Source organism: Jaculus jaculus, chromosome 7, assembly GCF_020740685.1.
Source record: "Jaculus jaculus isolate mJacJac1 chromosome 7, mJacJac1.mat.Y.cur, whole genome shotgun sequence".
Taxonomy (NCBI): Eukaryota; Metazoa; Chordata; class Mammalia; order Rodentia; family Dipodidae; genus Jaculus; species Jaculus jaculus.
Window position 1 is genome coordinate 85649709 of NC_059108.1, and position 19315 is coordinate 85669023.

The following is a 19315-nucleotide window of genomic DNA, read 5'->3' on the forward strand; positions in this document are numbered from 1 at the left end:
AAGTGCAGCTGAATGGGAGATAAATTCATCCTTCATCCTCTGACTAGTTTGATCAATTATGCCAGATATTTCATAGCATAACTGTAGTTTCCAATCTGGATTGGGGCTTTTCAAATCCAATTTGAGAGAAACTGTAATAGCCAACTTATTTATTTGAGTTACTTAATATTTATATTATTTGAGAAAGAGGTAGAGAGACTGGACATGCTAGGGCCTCTAGCCCCTACAAATGAACTCCATATGCATTCACCCCTTATCTGGTTTACATCGGTCCTGGGGGAACAAACCAGGGTCCTTTGGCTTTGCAGGCAAGTGTCGTAACCGCTAAGCCATCTTCTCCAGTCCAAGGAACTTGTTTTTAGCTCCAAACACTTGAGCCACATTCTGAACACAGGAACAGTTGCTTTCTCTTCTTCCCTCATTCCCTACATCCCATCCACTACTACTGTATTCTAGCTATGCACATCTGCATTTTAGAAGAGCCTTGTCCATTTGTGTTTCTGCTTAATAATAAAGAATTGCTGACATACTGTGAATAGAATGTAAAATTTGAAACAATGCAGATTTTAAAGGAATAATAGGTGTCTTGTGCTTTAATACTCTCTTGTAAGACTATTCTTTAAGCAGATGAATCAAACAACTATGTAAATTACTAACACTGAAAATGAACCAAACTGAAAAGGAAAACTTCCAGTCAAAATCTTTCTACTGTATCCTGTCATTGAAGAGGATAAACAGTGTCGCTGACTGGCAAAGCCAGGACCACCAGTCTGAGGGAAAACAGGGCCTTGGGAGGTGGGCAAGTGCCGCGGACTGACTCTCGGGGAGATCAGGACCGAGGGAGAACAAGGGCGAAGGCTCAAGGAGAACTCGGGATTCAGCGAGGAAATGACAGACAGACACACTCTAAGTTGAATATGCTGCTGTAATTTACTGAAGGTTTCATGAAGATTTTTTTTTTAATTTAATTTATTAGTTTTCTTTTCAGTAAATACAGGCAGTTTGGTACCATTATTTAGGCTCATCTGTGATCTACCCCCTCCCATTGGACCCTCCTTGTTATTGAAAATGGGTCGTGCATTGTGGAGTTAGCCCCCAGTTATTAGTATGATAAATGTCTCTGAAAATCATGACCCAACATGTAACTCTGACATTCTTTCCGCCCCCTCTTCCGCAAGATTTCCCTGAGCCATGTTGGGTTCATTTTTGGTCTGCTTCAGTGCTGAGGTGTTGGGGGCCTCTGAGGCTCTGGCTCTCTGATTTGGTAGGAGTTGATTTTTCTCTGCATTGATCTCCTTCCCCTTTGTGCTGGTATCCAGTTCACAGGAAAACATCACCCTTGCTTATTTCGCCAGTTGTCCTTAGTTTCAGTTGGGCCCCTTCTGAGGTATGTTGGGGCAGCTCTCTTCTTAGGATCTGCATCTATCTGGAAAAGAGAAGCAGATTCTCCAATGGAGAGTAAGTTAGCACCCAGAAAATTGAGATAACACTTACTTTTTTGATAGACAGTTTGATAGGTGTAGGCCCTCTTATACCCCGTGATTGATGGTAGCTTGATATTGGAGAGTGGGCTTGTGTTTGGGTTGGAAATGACAGACAGACACACTCTAAGTTGAATATGCTGCTGTAATTTACTGAAGGTTTCATGAAGATTTTATACAGATTGAACAGGGAAACTTAGCAAGCCAACAAGTGATCCCAGAAATCATTAATCTAAACAATCTTAAGTATTGTAAGCATACATGTAATATTTATCAGGCAGGAATGTACCCATTTTCTGAGAAGGACGCCTTGTATCATTGACCATAGCTTTACATGAATAGAAGCTTGGGGTAAGGGATGTAAGGTGAACAATAGGTTATTTATTTTTTATAACCGAGCAAAGAGCCATCTCTTTTCACTTATTAGATTATTTATATAATCCTCATATTCATTATAAAAGTGTTTCTATCCAAAAGACCACCAATCTTTTAAGGCTGGTTTAATGTTTTCCAGGAATTCTTTTCTTATTTGTCTAGAGTATAAGCACCAAGGCTTACATGTCTTTGCTAAGCATTTCATAAATGGAAGAGAATGCCATAGCCTCCTTTTTCCTTTATAATTTATTTATCTATTACCGAATTTATCATATCCTCCCTCATAGGGGAGTGGATCTAGGTAGATTCCAGCTCTAGGAGTCCACCATCTGTCCTTGATCAAGTACTGAACATACCCCCCAGGAAGTTTCCTAGTGGGAATGCCTAAGTTTTACAACTCCTTATCTGTAGAACTGTCATACTTCTAATGAACATTACCGATTAACATTTCTACTTTCACTTTCTCAGGATCAGTATTGTTCTAAAACATCATAAGCTGTTTCTACTCTACACCATCTAAAAACTGTTTTAGAGTTAATTTTTTATTCCTAGTAGAGTTATACATTTTGTCCATTGCCCTAATCATAGGAGGGGCACATTCAATACTCAAATTGTTACTTTGATTGTGTGTATGATTAATAGTAAGCGTAGCGTAGAAACTAGCTGTTCTTTGACAAACAACTAGAAGGGAGCAGGAAAGAAACAGAGCGCAGAACACAGCTCATTGGCACCACAATTAGGTCGTCGTGACTTCATGGGCAGCAGGAACCTTTACAGTAACCGACTGCCAAGGGGTCACCGGGGGCATCCCTCCGAGGAGTGCTGGCCCTCTGTCCTCAGCTCTCATCCAGTACAGAAGCATCTCTGCTTGCTACACAGGCAAGGTCGCCGTGGACGTAGCAGGCAAGGAGTCAGCGAAGTGACAGACACACACACAAGGTTAATGTATCTGAGTGTGTTTTACTGAAGTAGAGCATCAGGTTATATACAATTCCAGCTGCATAAGCTTAGCCTTTGTTTATTCATGCGGTACAATTTTTATGAACAGCCTGCTTCAAGCATCAAGTTTTTTTTTTTCTGTTTTGTTTTGTTTTTTCGAGGTAGGGTCTCACTCTGGTCCAGGCTGACCTGGAATTAACTCTGTCATCTCAGGGTGGCCTTGAACTCATGGTGATCCTCCTACCTCTGCCTCCTGAGTGCATCAAGTATTTTTAACAAAAGTTCTAACAGGGCGACTTCATAAATCTAGTATGTTTTCTTTCTTGAACCATGCCATAAAAATGGAGGTGTATCAAATCCTGCCTTTTCATAATTGGATCCCAGTTGTTTCCTAATGCTTTCTCTTTGTGCTTTCATAAGCAAGCATCAAGGTGGCCTCGACCTAGCAAGTCTGTCCACAAAAGTTAAAGATTATCAAGAAACAAGCTTCCCACCATTGTTTACTAGCATATCCCCATTACCATACACTCCTGTATAAGGTAATGGTTCATCGATTGGTTCTGGTCCTGGGATTTCTCACTGTGGCTTGGAAGAACAGCGGGGTAACCGGAGGAAGCATCACACCATCAGGTGACTCAATTTTGGAAACTGTTCCATATCTAATTTTTACTAAATTGTGAAAGAACATCATGCTGCTGTCATGTGTCAGGAACAGAACAGTAGTAATGAAGAAAACAGCTATTAGACAGCAGCAAAAGGCACTACAAACCTGGAAAATGCACATCCTTCCAGGAGGCTTTCTTCCTTGAAGCTTTTGCCTCAGCCTGGTGAACAGGTCACGCAGACTCCACTGTAGTTGACGTGGAAAAACAGGGCACAAAATTCAAACAAAAACCAACCAAACAATAACCACAACAGAAAAAAATACATATACATATATACACATACACACACACACACACACACACACACACACACACACACACATCAATTTATTTTCTGATCCCCAAAGTAGACTCTAAAGCCTGGTCCTCTTCAGTCCACCTCCCAAGTGTCACATGCTAGGTCTGTACCCCCGTACCTGGCATGACCCAGCTTTCTACAGCACAGACACAACCCCCTTACTAATACTGGGGCCTAAACCAGTCGTCGTTACTACTGTTAATTGTTTGCACTGTTAGAAATTATTCCGGTTTTATTTATAGGCTTCATCCTCCTTGCATTAAATCTTTTTTTTAATGTGTAGAATCCCAGCAATGGGGAGGCAGAGGTAGGTGGATCTCTGTGAGTTCCAGACCACCCCCTAGACTACATGGTGAATTTCAGGAGAGCCTGGGCTAGTCAGGGAGACCCTACCTTGAAGTCCCCTCCCCCCCCAAATTCAGACTACTCTGACCAAACCACAACTTGCCAAGTCAACTGCTAAAGCGTTTACTACACAAGGAAAACAGGAGTGTGGGAGTGGCTTGATCCAAGGACAGATGAGATGCCGCTACACATTTCCGTGGGGACACTAAAATGACATGAGCACACAGCCATTAAAACAAGTAGGTGCCCTGTTCTTTCTTTCTGTCTGTATTTCTTCATATTGACAACATCCATTATTGTAAACAATCCTATGGTGTTGGGAGCTGTAGCTGCTCTTTGACCATGTGAACTGCAGCTGGTCTTGGATCTCCGGGCACAGAGGCCTTATGCTACGGCCTTGGTGAACAGACTTCAGACACAGAGGCATTTGTGGAGCAGACTTTAGGCATGTAGGCATTGTTGAGAAAGTTTTGTTTTCTGTATATAAGCTTGTGCTTGCCTGAATAAATTTGAGACCTTGATCAGACTCTAGACTTGGTCTCGTTCTTTGTGTCTCTTGTCTCTCATCCAGGTTAATTTCCCCTCAGGCTCTTTTTAAACTCCCCGCTGGCCGAGTGGATGGCCATCCCCAACATTGGACCGCCACCTCACTGGTGAGTGAAGATCTGCCTGCAGATCACCACAGGAGTGCCAGCCTGTCATATGGATCTGGAAAGGTAAGAAAAGCGACGCGATTATGGGATAAGCATTAAGTAAGCATAAATTGTTGAAGGGCTTAAAACTTCTCTCAAGACACAAGAAACACAGGTTCAGAAAAAAGATTGAGGAAAGAGTAAAAAGGAGCTAATTGCCATAGTAAAAGATATTTTAAAAGCACAAGGAATTGAGATTGCTTCAAGTTCTTTAAGCAAATTTTTTTTTATTTTATCAGGAGGATTTGTTCTTTTTATATGTGGGTGTGTTGCAGTCCAGTTCGCATTTCTGGTAGAAATCACCCAACCAAGATCAGCTTCTGGGAAAGAGTTTTCTTTTGGCTTACAGGCTCGAGGGGAAGCTCCACGATGGCAGGGGAAAACAATGGCATGAGCAGAGGGTGGACATCAATCCTGGCCAAGATAAGGTGGACCACAGCAACAGGAGGGTGTGCCAAACACTGGCAAGGGGAAACTGGCTTTAATACCCATAAGCCCGCTCCCGACAATACACTCCCTCCAGGAGGCATTAGTTCCCAAATATCCATCAGCTGGGGAGCTAGCATTCACAACACCTAAGTTTATGGGGGACACCTGAATCAAACCACCATTCCAACCCTGGTCCCCATAAACTGATAATCATACATGATGTAAAATGCAATGCATTCATCTCATTTTAAAAGTCCCCATAGTTTTTTTTTATCAATCCCAATGATGTTTATACATCCCCATAGCCCAAGATATTTTAACTGAGCCATAATACCAAAAAAAAAAAAAAACAAAAACCATAATGGCACAGAATAAATATTCACACTGCAAAAGATGGCATTGGGCATAGCAAAGAAACATTCAACCAATACAACATTTAAAATAGCGAGGGCAAATATCAAACTGTAGCTTCAAGTCCAGCAACTCTAGCCAGTGACAAATCTCCAAGTCCAATAATTCTGACCAGCAACAAGTCTCTGGCATTCCAATTCCGCCCCTCCTGCTAGGCTACTCACAGTCCTGGAAAACTTCATCAGGGCCGGAAGCTCTCCTTGGCAGCCATCTCATGGTCCTGGCATCTCCATTGGGTCTCCACTGCAATCCAGGGTTCATCCTCATGGCCCCATGGGGTCTCTATGCAGGCAACTAGCAAACCAGCTTCACACTGCCCATGGACATTTCCGAAACACAAGACCGTGTTGCAAACTCAATGACCCTCTTTCCTGCATTTCTTATACTCCACGATACTAGGTAGGGTGCCAATTTGTTAATCCAGGGGGGAATAAAGCAGACTTTGAAGAACAGGACACTCCTTGAGCACTCAGGCCCCTTCAAAAGAGTCTACATTCTTCCTTTTACCCCAGCGCAGGTCAGCTAGCCCAGTCTCAAAGGTTGTAATCTTTCAGTTGCAGCTGAACAGGCAACAGTTCACCTAAAGGTTTTTCTTTCTGTGCCATATCCCTCTGCTCATACCAGTTCATGTCTATGCAAAGCAACCCTGCACAACTTCTCAGAACATGGGCACAAGAGCAAGATTCTCACACCAACTGCTAGCCCAGTCCAAGCAAAGCTTTCTCACCCTCATAAGCCAAACCTCACAGTCCATAGTTTTTATTGCATTCAGGTCTTGCAGCTCAGACCAGAATAGTCCATCAAGCTGTAGTTACAGCACTGCAAGGCATCTCTTAGGCCAAGGTTTCAAATCCTCCCACAGTTCTCTTGAAAATCAGCTCCAAAAGGCCAAAGCCACACAGTCAGGTGTCTAGCAGCAACCCCACACCTTGGTACCACTTTACTGTTGCAGTCCAGTTCGCATTGCTGGTAGAAATCACCCAACCAATATCACCTTCTGGGAAAAAGAGACTTATTTTGGCTTACAGGCTCAAGGGGAAGCTCCACGATGGCAGGGGAAAACAATGGCATGAGCAGAGGGTGGACATCACCCCCTGGCCAAGATAAGGTGGACCACAGCAACAGGAGGGTGTGTCAAACACTGGCAAGGGGAAACTGGCATTAATACCCATAAGCCCGCCCCCAACAATACACTCCCTCCAGGAGGCATTAATTCCCAAATATCCATCAGCTGGGGAGCTAGCATTCACAACACCTAAGTTTATGGGGGACACCAGAATCAAACTACCACAGGGTGTATGTGTCTATGTGTGCTCATTGTGCCTGCTAGTAGTCATGTTTGTGACTGTTAACTAAAGAGATGAGATGGATGCAGGTGACATCCCTTTCTCTTCTAGAGAACCATTTCAAGGAAATCAAAGACCTAAGCATAGAAATTAAAAAGGAAAAGTTAAATGTCTTTTGCAGGAGTGTATTTGCCATATTTGTTCTAGATCAACTTCACCGTATATAGAGGATTGATAAAAACAACACAGGGCTGGAGAGATGGCTTAGCAGTAAAGCACTTGCCTGTGAAGCCTAAAGACCCCAGTTCAAGGCTCGATTCTCCGGGACCCATGTTAGCCAGATGCACAAGGTACAAGGTGGCGCACACGTCTGGAGTTCGTTTGCAGTGGCTGGAAGCCCTGGTGTGCCCATTCTCCCTCTCCCTCTCTCTCTCTCTCTCTCTCTCTCTCTCTCCATATATATATATATATATATATATATATATATATATATATATATATATATATATATGCCTCTTTCTGTCTCTGTCACTCTCAAATAAATAAATAAAAGTGAACACAAAAATTTAAATAAGTAAATAAAAACAACACAACTCCCTCTGAAGAGGTAACTTATAACTTGTCAGATATTTTTAAAACGACTGTAATGTCCTGTTACCTAGAAGGAGGAGGCAACTGATCTGAATTCTAAGCCAGCCTGCTTCAAGATAACAATACAATTTGCCTTAGTTACTCCTAATAAAATCATTTCCAAGTGTGTTATTGGTGTTAATGACATAAAATTGTATTAAGACTACTTTCTTTTTAGTAATAGGATTAGTCAATTTGCTGTAATTTTTTAATAGCCTTATAAGAATGATGGTTAATGATGGGGTGAGATTAATTAATTGAAGGAACTCAGAAGGAATTTTTCAATGCTGGGACATAGAATGCTTGTTAAAAATGCCTTTTGAGTGGTACTTAGATCAGAATGTTAAAGTATGTAAATAAAGGTGTGCAGATGTAAAAAGAAAAAAAAAAGAAATTTTCAGGCTAAAATATATTGGGATAGCTTGCTTAATCTTTATCAAATTTAAGTCATGAGTAAAACACAAAATTGTTTTATGTTAATAAAAATTTCGGTGATACATGAAATAAATAGCTATCAAGTTTAAGATAAAATCATTGGTTGTCAAACAATGTTTTTTCTTTCAAAAAGATTTATCAGGGGCTGGAGAGATGGCTTAGCAGTTAAGCGCTTGCCTGTGAAGCCTAAGGACCCCGGTTCGAGGCTCGGTTCCCCAGGTCCCACGTTAGCCAGATGCACAAGGGGGCGCACGCATCTGGGGTTCGTTTGCAGAGGCTGGAAGCCCTGGCACGCCCATTCTCTCTCTCTCCCTCTATCTGTCATTCTCTCTGTGTCTGTCGCTCTCAAAATAAATAAATAAATAAATAATTAACAAAAAATAAAGTCACTTGCTGCTTCTAATGGAACAATTCCAACCAATTCCCTAAATTGGTTGCATTTAAAAAAAAAAAAAGATTTATCAGGGTTATATTAATATTTAGCTAGCTGTTTTGGCTCAGAAAAGACCAGATTCTACTCTATTGTATGTAAAGTAACTGTCTCAATTTTTAGCATGTTAACTCCAGTGCTTATAAGAAAATCAACCCTTAAGACATATTCCCTACTTTAGGGTACAGCCTCATGCTCAAACAATGGTCCTCATCTAAAAAAAAAAAAAAAAAAAAAAAAAATTCAAGCTCCATGGTTCTGTTTCCAATGTTCTCTGGTAATTTGTACCCACACAGGTATCTGAACTAATCAAAGATATTTTCACACAGGTGCTAAAACTTTATACTGTCTTACTTGTCCTTTTCTGATAGTTTCTCGATCAAATTAGTTAAGTGTATAAATCAACTGGTACTGTTTTCAAGACTGGTAACGGGTTCTGCCTATATTTATAAATGTTAGATATTTTAAATGTGAGATGCGCCTACTCTCTATACCTCAGATATGTGGCTTATGCTGCCACAGTACAACAAAAATTTTAAAGATAGGACAGAATGATTTTAGAAGCCCTTATGCCATTCTTTAACTATGTCTATTTCAGTAATTAAATGTGCTGTATATGTACATACATCCAGGCTGGTGTAACTTCCATTCTAAGTGTGTTAATCACCTATGTAGAAGCCAAAGCCAATTGGAATCGTCAGAGTAAAAAGTGTCAATGTTTTGGCCTGTGATCACATGTCATGAGGCCACTGGAGATGATGGGACACTTCTACACTGGCCCCCTGGTAAGTCACCTGTCTTCCTGAGCAGGGAGGATATGGAGACCCAAACAAAACTGGTGTACAATGTGAAACAGGAGAGTCACAATTGAGAAGCAGTCAGTCCTCCTGACTTCCCAAAGAAGGGAAAACTACTTGGCCAGCATGGCCCTGACTCATCCTAACAGGCAAAAGACACCAATAAGCTATGGGGCTACTCCTGTGTCCCTAAAGTCTGTTTGGAGAGCCATTAATGACCTCCAAAATTAACCCTTAATTAACTTTTGGCTATCTGCATGGTCTTAAACATTCAGAGAGAAATGTATAACCAAAGATAAAAAATACCTTAAATATATGAATGGCCTACTAAGTAACACAAGAGCTTTTCAAGAGGGGAAACAAACAAACATTAAGACATCTTTTCCCCATAGTTCTAATTCTATAATAAAGAAAAACAACTATAGATATTCAAAGGGTTATTTTCAAATCTAAAATATATAAATAAGTTCTGAGACCAAAAAATATATTTGTATAGCCTTTAATAACACCCAATAACTCTTTATTATCAAGATTAAATGTTGTGTATATGTTTCTGATAATGCTGCTAACATCTCATCTGTTTTACAAGCCATGTTAAATACTACTGTGCCATTTAATGAACAGTTCTGAAAGAAAATCTCAGCCAGCTCATCCTCAGCTGGTCCTGAGATGATCCAAGCCTGTCTACCTGGATTCCCTTGACCTCCAAAAAGACCAGTTTGCTGTGTGCTCACTTCTCATTAACTCCTTACTTTCATACTTTCTTTCCACTGTTCTCTTACAAGACTATCTGCCTACACTCTGCGGTCCATTAAAGTAGTTCCCCTCTCTGAGAGAGACTCTCTAACTGCAACAAGTCCTCACTTTGTGTCCCGTTCAGCAGGAAATAGTAAATGATCTATCTGATGTCTTCGACCCAGTCCCCTAAAGCAGTTAGAGTGTCTTCTCATGAGAGGGAGAAATACAGGGGGAATAGACTGTCTACACCATGTGTTCTGTAGTCATAAAGTTTGCTTAAAATAAATTTGTTTAAAGTTCCTCAAATAAAATTACAGAGCTTGATTGGAATGCCATACAGATTACCAATGGATCTGCATCACCTCTAAAACTTACAATGCTAGTTATGAAAATTGGGTAAAGGTCAAAATGCACTTGGAAGAAATTTGTCATCATGATAACATTTCGTTAGATTTGGTTAGTTTACATTCAGAAATTCTAGCTATACAGAACAGTCATCTTGATTTTGATGCCACCAAGGCTGCTAATGATTTACTTGCTGGAATTAAGTCTGTGTTGCCTGGTTGGAACTCTTTTAGTTCATAGATAGGCAGCTTTGCAGCTGTGGGAGTTTGTCTTCTGCTTCTCTTATGCCTATTGCCTATTTTCTTCAAATGTCTAATGAAGTCTATTGTGAATGTTCGCCTAGAGGTCAGAGGTATGCAATATAGAGCACGTCGCCGGGCGTGGTGGCGCACACCTTTAATCCCAGCACTCGGGAGGCAGAGGTAGGAGTATCTCTGAGAGTTCGAGGCGACCCTGAGACTACATAGTGAATTCCATTCAGCCTGAGCCAAAATGAGACCCTACCTCGAAAAACCAAAAAAAAAAAAAAAAAATATATATATATATATATATATATGGAGAGAGAGAGAGAGAGAGAGAGAGAGAGAGAGAGAGGGAATGAGCACGTCCTTGGCACCCTCAGACTTCATCCTATTTCTCCCTGAATTTTGTCTGGCTGGTAGCCAGAAATCGGTAAGATGGGGGGAGGAGGTATCCAACCTCAGAGCACATATTGAAGGATAATATGTTTGTCCAATGAAAGGTAAGGATGTTCTTCTGCCTTTGACAACCTAAGACAGGCACAGTCGCTTCTTTTAATAAATAAAGATGGGGGAGATGTCGGGAGCTGTAGCTGCTCTTTGACCGTGTGAACTGCAGCTGGTCTTGGATCTCCGGGCACAGACGCCTTATCATACGGCCTTGGTGAACAGACTTCAGATACAGAGGCATTTGTGGAGCAGACTTTAGGCACATAGGCATTGTTGAGAAAGTTTTGTTTCCTGTATATAAGCTTGTGCTTGCCTGAATAAATTTGAGACTTGGATCAGACTCTAGACTTGGTCTCCTTCTTTGTGTCTCTTGTCTCTCATCCAGGTTAATTTCCCCTCGGGTCCTTGTTTAACTCCCTGCTGGCTGGGGCACTATGGTAAGCCCCTCCCTCCCCCCACTTTCCCCCTTCAAACTCCACTCTCCATCATATCCCTTCCCCCTCTCAGTCTCTTTTATTTTGATGTCATGATCTTTTCTTCCTGTTATGATAGTCTTGTGCAAGTAGTGTCAGGCACTGTGAGGTCATGGATATCTAGGCCATTTTGTGTCTGGAGGAGCACGCTGTAAGGAGTCCTGCCCTTCCTTTGGCTCTTACATTCTTTCCGACACCTCTTCCACAATGGACCCTGAACCATGGAAGGTGTGATTGAGATATTTCAGTGCTGAGCACTCCCCTGTCACTTCTCTGCGTCATGGTGTCTCCTGAGTCATCCCAAGGTCACTACCATCTAAACTCAACTGCATAATTTGTGGTAGTGGAGGATTGCGTTTTCACCCTGCCCTGGTCTGCTAATGAACAGAAGTATTTAGCTACTGGTAGTTGTATTATCTTAAGGCTCTATTTCCTTGTTTCCTTCCTGTTGAGTTACATTTTGTTACCTTTGGGGTCCAGCCTTAGCAGCAGTGGGAAGATTTTCTAACAAGATCCACGTTGAAACCAACAGCTCTGCAGGTATTCGGCTGTGTCGGTTTACCTCTGGGGAGACTTTCCTTAGTCGGAGATTCAATCATAGTTTCAGATGGACGTGGTGCGCACCCCTTTAATCCCAAATTCTGGGAATAAAGGCATGTACAACCATGCCAGGCCTTAGTTTTATTTTATTTATTTTTGATTTTTCGAGGGAAGGTCTCACTGTAGCCAAGGCTGACCTGCAATTCACAATGTAGTCTCAGGGTGGCCTTGAACTCACTGCGATCCTTCTACCTCTGCCTCCCAAGTGCTGGGATTGAAGGTGTGCACCACCACACCTGGCCCACAGTCACTTCTTTTCAGGACTTTACCGTGTTTTGAGTCTCCCCACTAATTGTTGCCAACTACAAAAAGAAACTGACCAGAGCTGGAAGCAGCACTAATATGTGATATATAATAAAAAATGAATATTTAGAAAGCAGTTTGGGGCTGAAGAGATGGCTTAGCAGTTAAAAGTGCTTGCCTGCAAAGCCTAAGGACCGAGGTTCAATTCCCATGCACAAGGCGGTTTATGTGTCTGGAGTTTGCTTGCAGTGGCTAAGAGGCCCTGGCATGCCCATTAATTCTCTGTCTCTGTCAATCTCTCTGAAATGAATGAATAAATAAATAAAACACTAGAGAAAGCAGTTTGATAGGCATACCGTATCCATTCAGCCAAACATCCATTATAGCTTCTTTTCTAGAGTCTATGGCTTCCCAGCCACACAAAGGCTTTTTTTTTTTTTTTTTTTTGTCTTGAGGTAGGATCTCACTCCAGCCCAGCCTGGTCTGGAACTCACTCTGTAGCCCAGGGTGGTCCTGAACTCACTGTACGCCTTGTTAGATCTGAGTTGATCAGAACCAACTAGGGTGACATGAATGAGACATGAAACCACACTGCAAATGGCTACAGACTGCTTTATTGGGGTCAAGCAGTGAAGAGATTGCAAGGCCCTTTCAGGCTTGAGACTGAAGTGGTGAATTTGCCCCTCAGCATACTTTTATGCAAAATGAGGGACAAGGCCAGGTATGGTGGTGCATGCCTTTAATCCCAGTAGTTGGGAGGCAGAGGTAGAAGGATTGCCATAAATTCGAAAACATCCTTAGCCTACATAGTGAATTCCAGGTCAGCCTGGGCTAGAGTGAGACCTTATCTCGAAATAACAAAACAAACAATAAAAAAAATAATAATAAGGGACAAGAAGAGTGCAAGCAACGAAAAGATTAAACAAACAAAGTAATGCTTGAAGCCTGGTGGGGTAGCACAGGCCTTTAGTCTGTGTCATCACTCTGGAGGCAGGGGTGCTTTCGAGTTCAGCCTGAGACTACATACTGAATTTCAGGTCAGCCTAGGGTAGAGTGAGACCCTACATCAGGGAAAAAGAAAAAAAAAAAAAAGAGGTCTGGAGAAATGGCTCAGGTATTAAAGGCCAATGTCTGCCTGCGTTCAATTTTCCACTGCTCACTTAAAAGCCTGATACAGAAAGTGGCTTTGTCATGCCCGTTCTCTCTTTATCTGTGTTTGGTTATGTATACATAGGTTATAAATTGAGATCTTAATAAAATAAAAATAAAAATAGGCGACTTACTACCCCGACCACAGCACAACTGTTAAAAGTGTTCATTAGTACACAAGGGTAACTGATGAACACGGGGAACACAGAGAAGAAAACGGAGAAATTCCTGCAACCCACTAACCCTAACCCTTTGAGTTACTACATAATCGTCCTAACCTAAAATAGACTTTGTCTTCAAACAGCTAAACCAGGAAAGAGCGCAAACCTGACCTGAAATTCACTGTTTTGTTTTTGTCGAGGTGGGAACTCACTCTAACCCAGGCTGACCTGAAGCTCATTATGTCATCTCAGGGGTCCTCCAACTCAAGGTGACTCCGTCTCTGCCTCAGGAGTGTTGGGACTAAAGCGTGCGCCACTTTAACATTTATATATTTTATTTATTTATTTATTTATTTATTTATTTATTTATTTATTTATTTATTTGAGATGGAATGGGCGTGCTAGGGCCTGTAGACAATGCAAACTCCAAATGAATGCACTACCTTGGGCATCTGGTTTACATGGGTCGTGGGGAACTGAACCTGGGTCCTTACGTTTTACGGCCTTAACTGATCTCTCCAACACATTATAACAATTTAAAATAAAACAATGAGCTGGAGTGATGACCTATAGAGGTTCAGCATGAGTTCTTTTGCACTAGGTAGGAGCCATACTTTTCAGTTTTTCCCAAGTAACAATAACAACAACGGCCATCACAAGGCATAGCACATCTGCTTTTCTCCAGCCTCAACCCTGTGCAGCTCCTCATATGTAAGACCAACCTGCCTATGCACATGACCTGAGCACGAAAACAGTACCCCAGTGGCATAAATTATACAGCCCAGTTTCCTGTATCCAGGGAAATCGCAAGGGTCAGCATAACCTGAATGCAACGCATAAGCCTCACATTGGGAAGACGATCTTCGAGGTCATGAAATCTCCCCTGCCTAGTAAGCGTGGCTTGCTCTTCCCGCACGCACGCTCACCACGCCAGCCGCGGCCCTCCAAATTCACGGTCCACCCGTCCGGTCGTCCGCACGCCACTTCTCACCGCACACTCCCGAGCTCTGGTCTCACTCTACACCCACCAAAGCCCTCGTTCCGCCTCATCTCGTCCAGGCAGGACGCGGAGGCCCGCGACCACGGAGACCTGCATCCTCCGCGCCCTTCCTAATCTGCATACACCACGCCCCTCCAAGAAAACCCGCCCACCCGACAAGGCTCTGGCGGGCTTTTGTGGATCCACAGACAAGGATCTGATTTGTTTTCAGAAAAAAAAAAAAATGCAGGGCGTGGTGGCGCCCCACAACGATGACCCTTCCGATTAGCCAAGTATCTCATGCTGTTCTTAGGACTTTCTCTTTTCTTTTGAGCAGTAGAGTCTCACTGTCACCCAGGCTGATCTGGAATTCAATCTGTCGTCTCAGGCTGGCCTCCAACTCATGGTGACCTCCTACCTCTGCCTCCTCCGATTCCTTAACTCCTTACCATGGCTTCCTGCTTGCTAAAACCATGCTGTACCAGCTGTACCCCAAGACATTTGGCATTCGGTTTGAAAAAAGAATTTCTTTTGTCTCCATATACGATCAACATGCAGTTACACTTTCTTTCGAGGTAGGATCTCGCTCTAGCCCAGGCTGACCTGGAGTTCACCATGTAGTCTAAGGCTGGCCTTGAACTCACAGCGATCCTCCTATCTCTTGCCTGGGATTAAAGCGCCACCACGCATGCTAGGGGCTCTTGTCAGTGCAAATGAACTTGACACGTATGCACAGCTTGGTGCATCTGGCTTGGGTACTGGAGAATTGAACTGGGGCCGACTTTGCAAGCAAGTGCCTTTAAGCACTAAGCCATCTCTCCAGCTTTGCTTTAAAATTGGTGTTTGTCGTTCCACACTACCTATGGGGAAGTGAGTGGAAAACTTTGGAATGTTGTAACTCTGAGATAGACAGGGTCTCTTGTTTAAAGCTATGAAGGCCAGACTAGCTGGCCCACAAGCTTTGAGGTTCTCCTGACTCTCCCTCCCATTGTTGTAGGTACATTGGGATTTTGAATGACTGTGTCCGGCTTTACAGGAGTGCCAGGGGCCTGAACTCCGCGAGCAAGCTTGTGGTGTGCCTTTCACCACTGAGCCATCTCTCCAAGCCCAGAGCATTTTTTTTTTTTTTTTTTTTTTTTAGGTAGGATCTCACTCTAGCCCAGGCTGACCTGGAATTTAGTATGTAGTCTCACCATGGCCTTGAACTCAAGTGATCCTACTTCTACCTCCCAAGTAGTGGGATTAAAGGCATATGGCACCATGCCTGGTTTACAGCAGCTATTTCTATCAGGGACTATTCAATAGCAGTGAGCTAGAGGCAGACCGTGCTTGACAGAGCAGCACATTATCTGCTGTCTTTGTTAGGGTTAAGGCCATGTGTAGTGAGTGCACTTAGTAATGTATACATCAGGCCAGGTGTAGCAGCACACGCCTTTAATCCCAGCATATGGGAGGCAGAGGTAGGAACATCACTATGAGTTTGAGGCCACCCTGAGAAAACATAATAAATTCTAGGTCAGCCTGGGCTAGAGTGAGACCCTACCTCGGGGGGGGGAAAAAAAAAAGTATACATGAAGCACCTGCCAGTCTCTGATGTGCTGCCTCCAAAAGTTTCTCATGAAATTTATGATACATCCCACCTCCTTCCCGAGAAGATGGTATCTTGTAAAAACACGACAGTGGAGAAATCCAGCTTTTGGCTCTGGACTTGCTGTTTCTTAGCACTTACACAGACCTTCACATTTCCAAAGCACAGTACCAACATTTATTAATCCTCACAACACCCCTGTGAGGTAGGTCAACATGTCCTTTAGAGTAGAGAACTGAGGCAGAAGTCCAGAAAGTCTGCCCAAACCTGCTTGAGGCCACAAGGGCAGCTGGTGAGGGCTGGACCTGAATCTGGAAGCAAGGGCTCTTGGTCCTGCACTCACCCACTGGTGGACGCTGCATGGGCGCACTTGTAATGATGAAGGTTACACACACAAAGGACAAACACACAGATGTCAGCCAACAACAGAAAAATGAACATTTAGGCAGCATGAGGAGCATGTCAGTTTGAGAGACAGAACGCTGACCAAGCCCATTAGGCAGGAAGAGAACATGCAGCTGAGAAAGGCTGGAGTCATGATGAATGGAAACTAGACAGAGCAGGCAATCTGCAGAATGGTTTGGAAAAATGTGAACAAACCAGGAACCCATCCAAGGGGTGACCAGCCCATGTCCCTGTGATTTCTAAACACAGCAGAGTTAGAAAAAGACACCGGAGGAGCGCAACCATTCAATCTCACTTTAAACTAGGAATGACGATGACGCTCATTCACATTAGAAAGACCAGTCATATCTGTAACAGAACTCCTGGCAGTCAGTCTACTATTTGCATATCAACTTTCATCTCAAATATTCTACTTTTGTCCTACAGACAAGAGCTGTCCTTCTAGCAGACCTCTTTCACTCCACACACACTGCCGTGGCTTCCAAGAGGCTCAGGGACACGCATCTCCCAGTTAACTGGCTGAGCCAGGGACGGAATCCAGAAGCAATGCCGCTCCTTTATTTCACAAATACCTGTCACTGGTCTCTGCCCAACTGCACTTTCTATGAAGTGCACAGTGGCCCAGCTCATTCTGTTTTGAAGGGATTGGTGAACTTGGTTCAACAGGCCATTTTTTTTAAAGGAATAAAAAAAAAATATAAACCTAAGACCTATGCTGTAAAGCATAATGTTGGAGTAGATTTCTTAAAACTACTCCAAATTTTAGTGTGATACAATGACCACAGAGTTAAAAACTACCACTGTTATCACTGGTTATTTTACAATAATTGGTTTAGTCTACAAGTTTAAGGCAAACATACTAATGCATTTTTCCCCCCAAAATCAAACTTACAAAGATGACATAAATTCTGACCCAAAACGTCTTGGTTAATTAGTTAACAATAAGTCTAAGATGCTTTACAAGGCTACATGACAGAACAAAAGGTATACAAGGCTTTTAAAAAAAAAATTTAAAAATCAAGGCAATCTTTATCATGTTTGAACAATGTATTCTGAAAGGTTAAATTTCAGAAGTAACTTAAAGGTAAATAAGAGTGGCAGCCAGAATTACTATTTATAAAATGAACACAGAGAGACTACTTTAACAAAAAGTTTGACTTTGGGCTTCTTGGTAGGACCCGTGCTCGATGACAGCCCGCTGCCCAGTGAACAGTCCAGCGTTTCACCCTACGGTCTGGCTGGCCCTGCCTGCGCACAGCACGGCCCACTGTTTTCGGAGGAGAGGAGACGCACTGTCAGCTGCTTGGTTATTGATTCCAGTGAGCAGAAATGCTTAACATCAGTAAGAAAACAGAAAGAAGATTTGAAGGAAGGCAGCCCTTTGTAACAGTAACGTGGAGCATGGCTTATGTGTCTCCATTTAAAACCGCAAGGCAGTTCTGCAGCAACTGAAGGTTACCCTAAAGAAGAAAAAACATTTATGAATTTATCTTAAACAGTTTGAGTTTTACCTCAAATATACAGTATTACTTGGACCCAAAAGTACAGGCCTATAACCCCAGCTACTTGGGAGGCTGGGGCCAGAGATTGTAAAGATAGAGGTCTGCTAGGCTACAGAGCAAGTACAAGGTCAACCTTGGAAGCTCAGTGAGACCCTGTTTAAAAATAAAAAGCAAAATATTAAAATAAAAAAAAAAAGTTTTAAGTTTGTAGGTTAGTCAATATTTTTTTTCTTTTCTTTCTTTAATTTTGGCTTTTCAAGGTAGGGTCTCACTCTTGCCCAGGCTGGCCCGGGATTCACTATGTTGTCTCAGGCTGGCCTTGAACTTACAGCGATCCTCCTACCTATGTGCTGGGATTAAAAGCATGCACCATAGGGCTGGAGAGATGGTTTAGTGGTTAAGGCATTTGCCTGAAAAGTCAGAGAATCCTGGTTCAATTCTGCAGGACCCATGTAAGCCAGATGCACATGGGGGCACATACATCTAGAGTTCGTTTACAGTGGCTGGAGGCCCTGGCATGCCCATTCTCTCTCTCTCTCTCCCCCTCTCTGCATTTATATTTGTTAGTGTGTATGTGACAGAGAGACACATAGGGTCTTACTCTGTAGCCCAGGCTGGCCTCAATCTCAGGCAGTCGTCTTGCCTTAGCTTCCTATTCTAGGCATGGGCCACTCACTTCACACCATCATTAGTCAGTGCCAAAGTGTTTCTTTTCCTAGCTCTTGGCCAAAGCACTTTCAAATGATCATCTTCTTTACCTTTCTTGAAAAATTTATGTGAATTCTAAATTTCCAGGTCATGGGCTGGAGAGATGGCTTCACTATTAAGGTACTTGCCTGCAAAGCATAAGGACCCAGGTTTGATTCTCCAGGTCCCACGTAAGCCAGATGCACAAGGTGGTACATGCCTCTGGAGTTCGTTTGCAGGGCCTAGAAGCCCTGGTGCACCCATTCTCTCTCTCTAGCTCTCTCTCGCTCCCTTTCTCCCTGTCTCAAATAAAAATAAATAAATAAAAGTTAAAATTCCAGTTCAGCCTGGGCTAGAGTGAGACCCTACCTTGAAAAATCAAAAATAAAATAAAAATGGGACCTTTCAACTGGGAAGAACAAGAGAGAAGGGGACAGAAAGTTCAACAAACAGCGTTGGATGTGTGAATTCACATCTGTAATTCCAGCACGTGGGAGGAAGCCTGATGAAAGGGTCTCTAGTTCTAGATCAGTCTGGCTGCTA

At 42.7% G+C, this 19315-nt stretch overlaps 1 protein-coding gene, 1 long non-coding RNA gene and 1 other non-coding gene across 4 annotated transcripts in view; all 3 read right to left on the bottom strand.

Moving 5' to 3' along the window:
- Positions 1-1387: 1387 nt before the first annotated feature.
- LOC123462078 lies at positions 1388-14696 on the bottom strand. Its single transcript, XR_006638079.1, has 3 exons — positions 14459-14696; positions 3565-3645; positions 1388-1426 (listed from the first exon to the last, which is right to left on the bottom strand). It is a non-coding gene; the product is annotated as an uncharacterized LOC123462078 (long non-coding RNA).
- Positions 14350-14509, bottom strand: LOC123462367. Its single transcript, XR_006638197.1, has one exon. It is a non-coding gene; the product is annotated as a U1 spliceosomal RNA (small nuclear RNA).
- A 1636-nt stretch (positions 14697-16332) lies between the features above and the next one.
- Positions 16333-19315, bottom strand: part of Snx6 (sorting nexin 6) — a 58356-nt gene continuing 55373 nt past the window's right edge. For both annotated transcript variants that reach the window (XM_004649115.3, XM_045155035.1), the window contains one exon: positions 16333-18043. In XM_004649115.3, the coding sequence (XP_004649172.2) occupies positions 17990-18043 (54 nt within the window). In that variant the 3' untranslated portion in view covers positions 16333-17989. The remainder of the gene's footprint in view (positions 18044-19315) is intronic.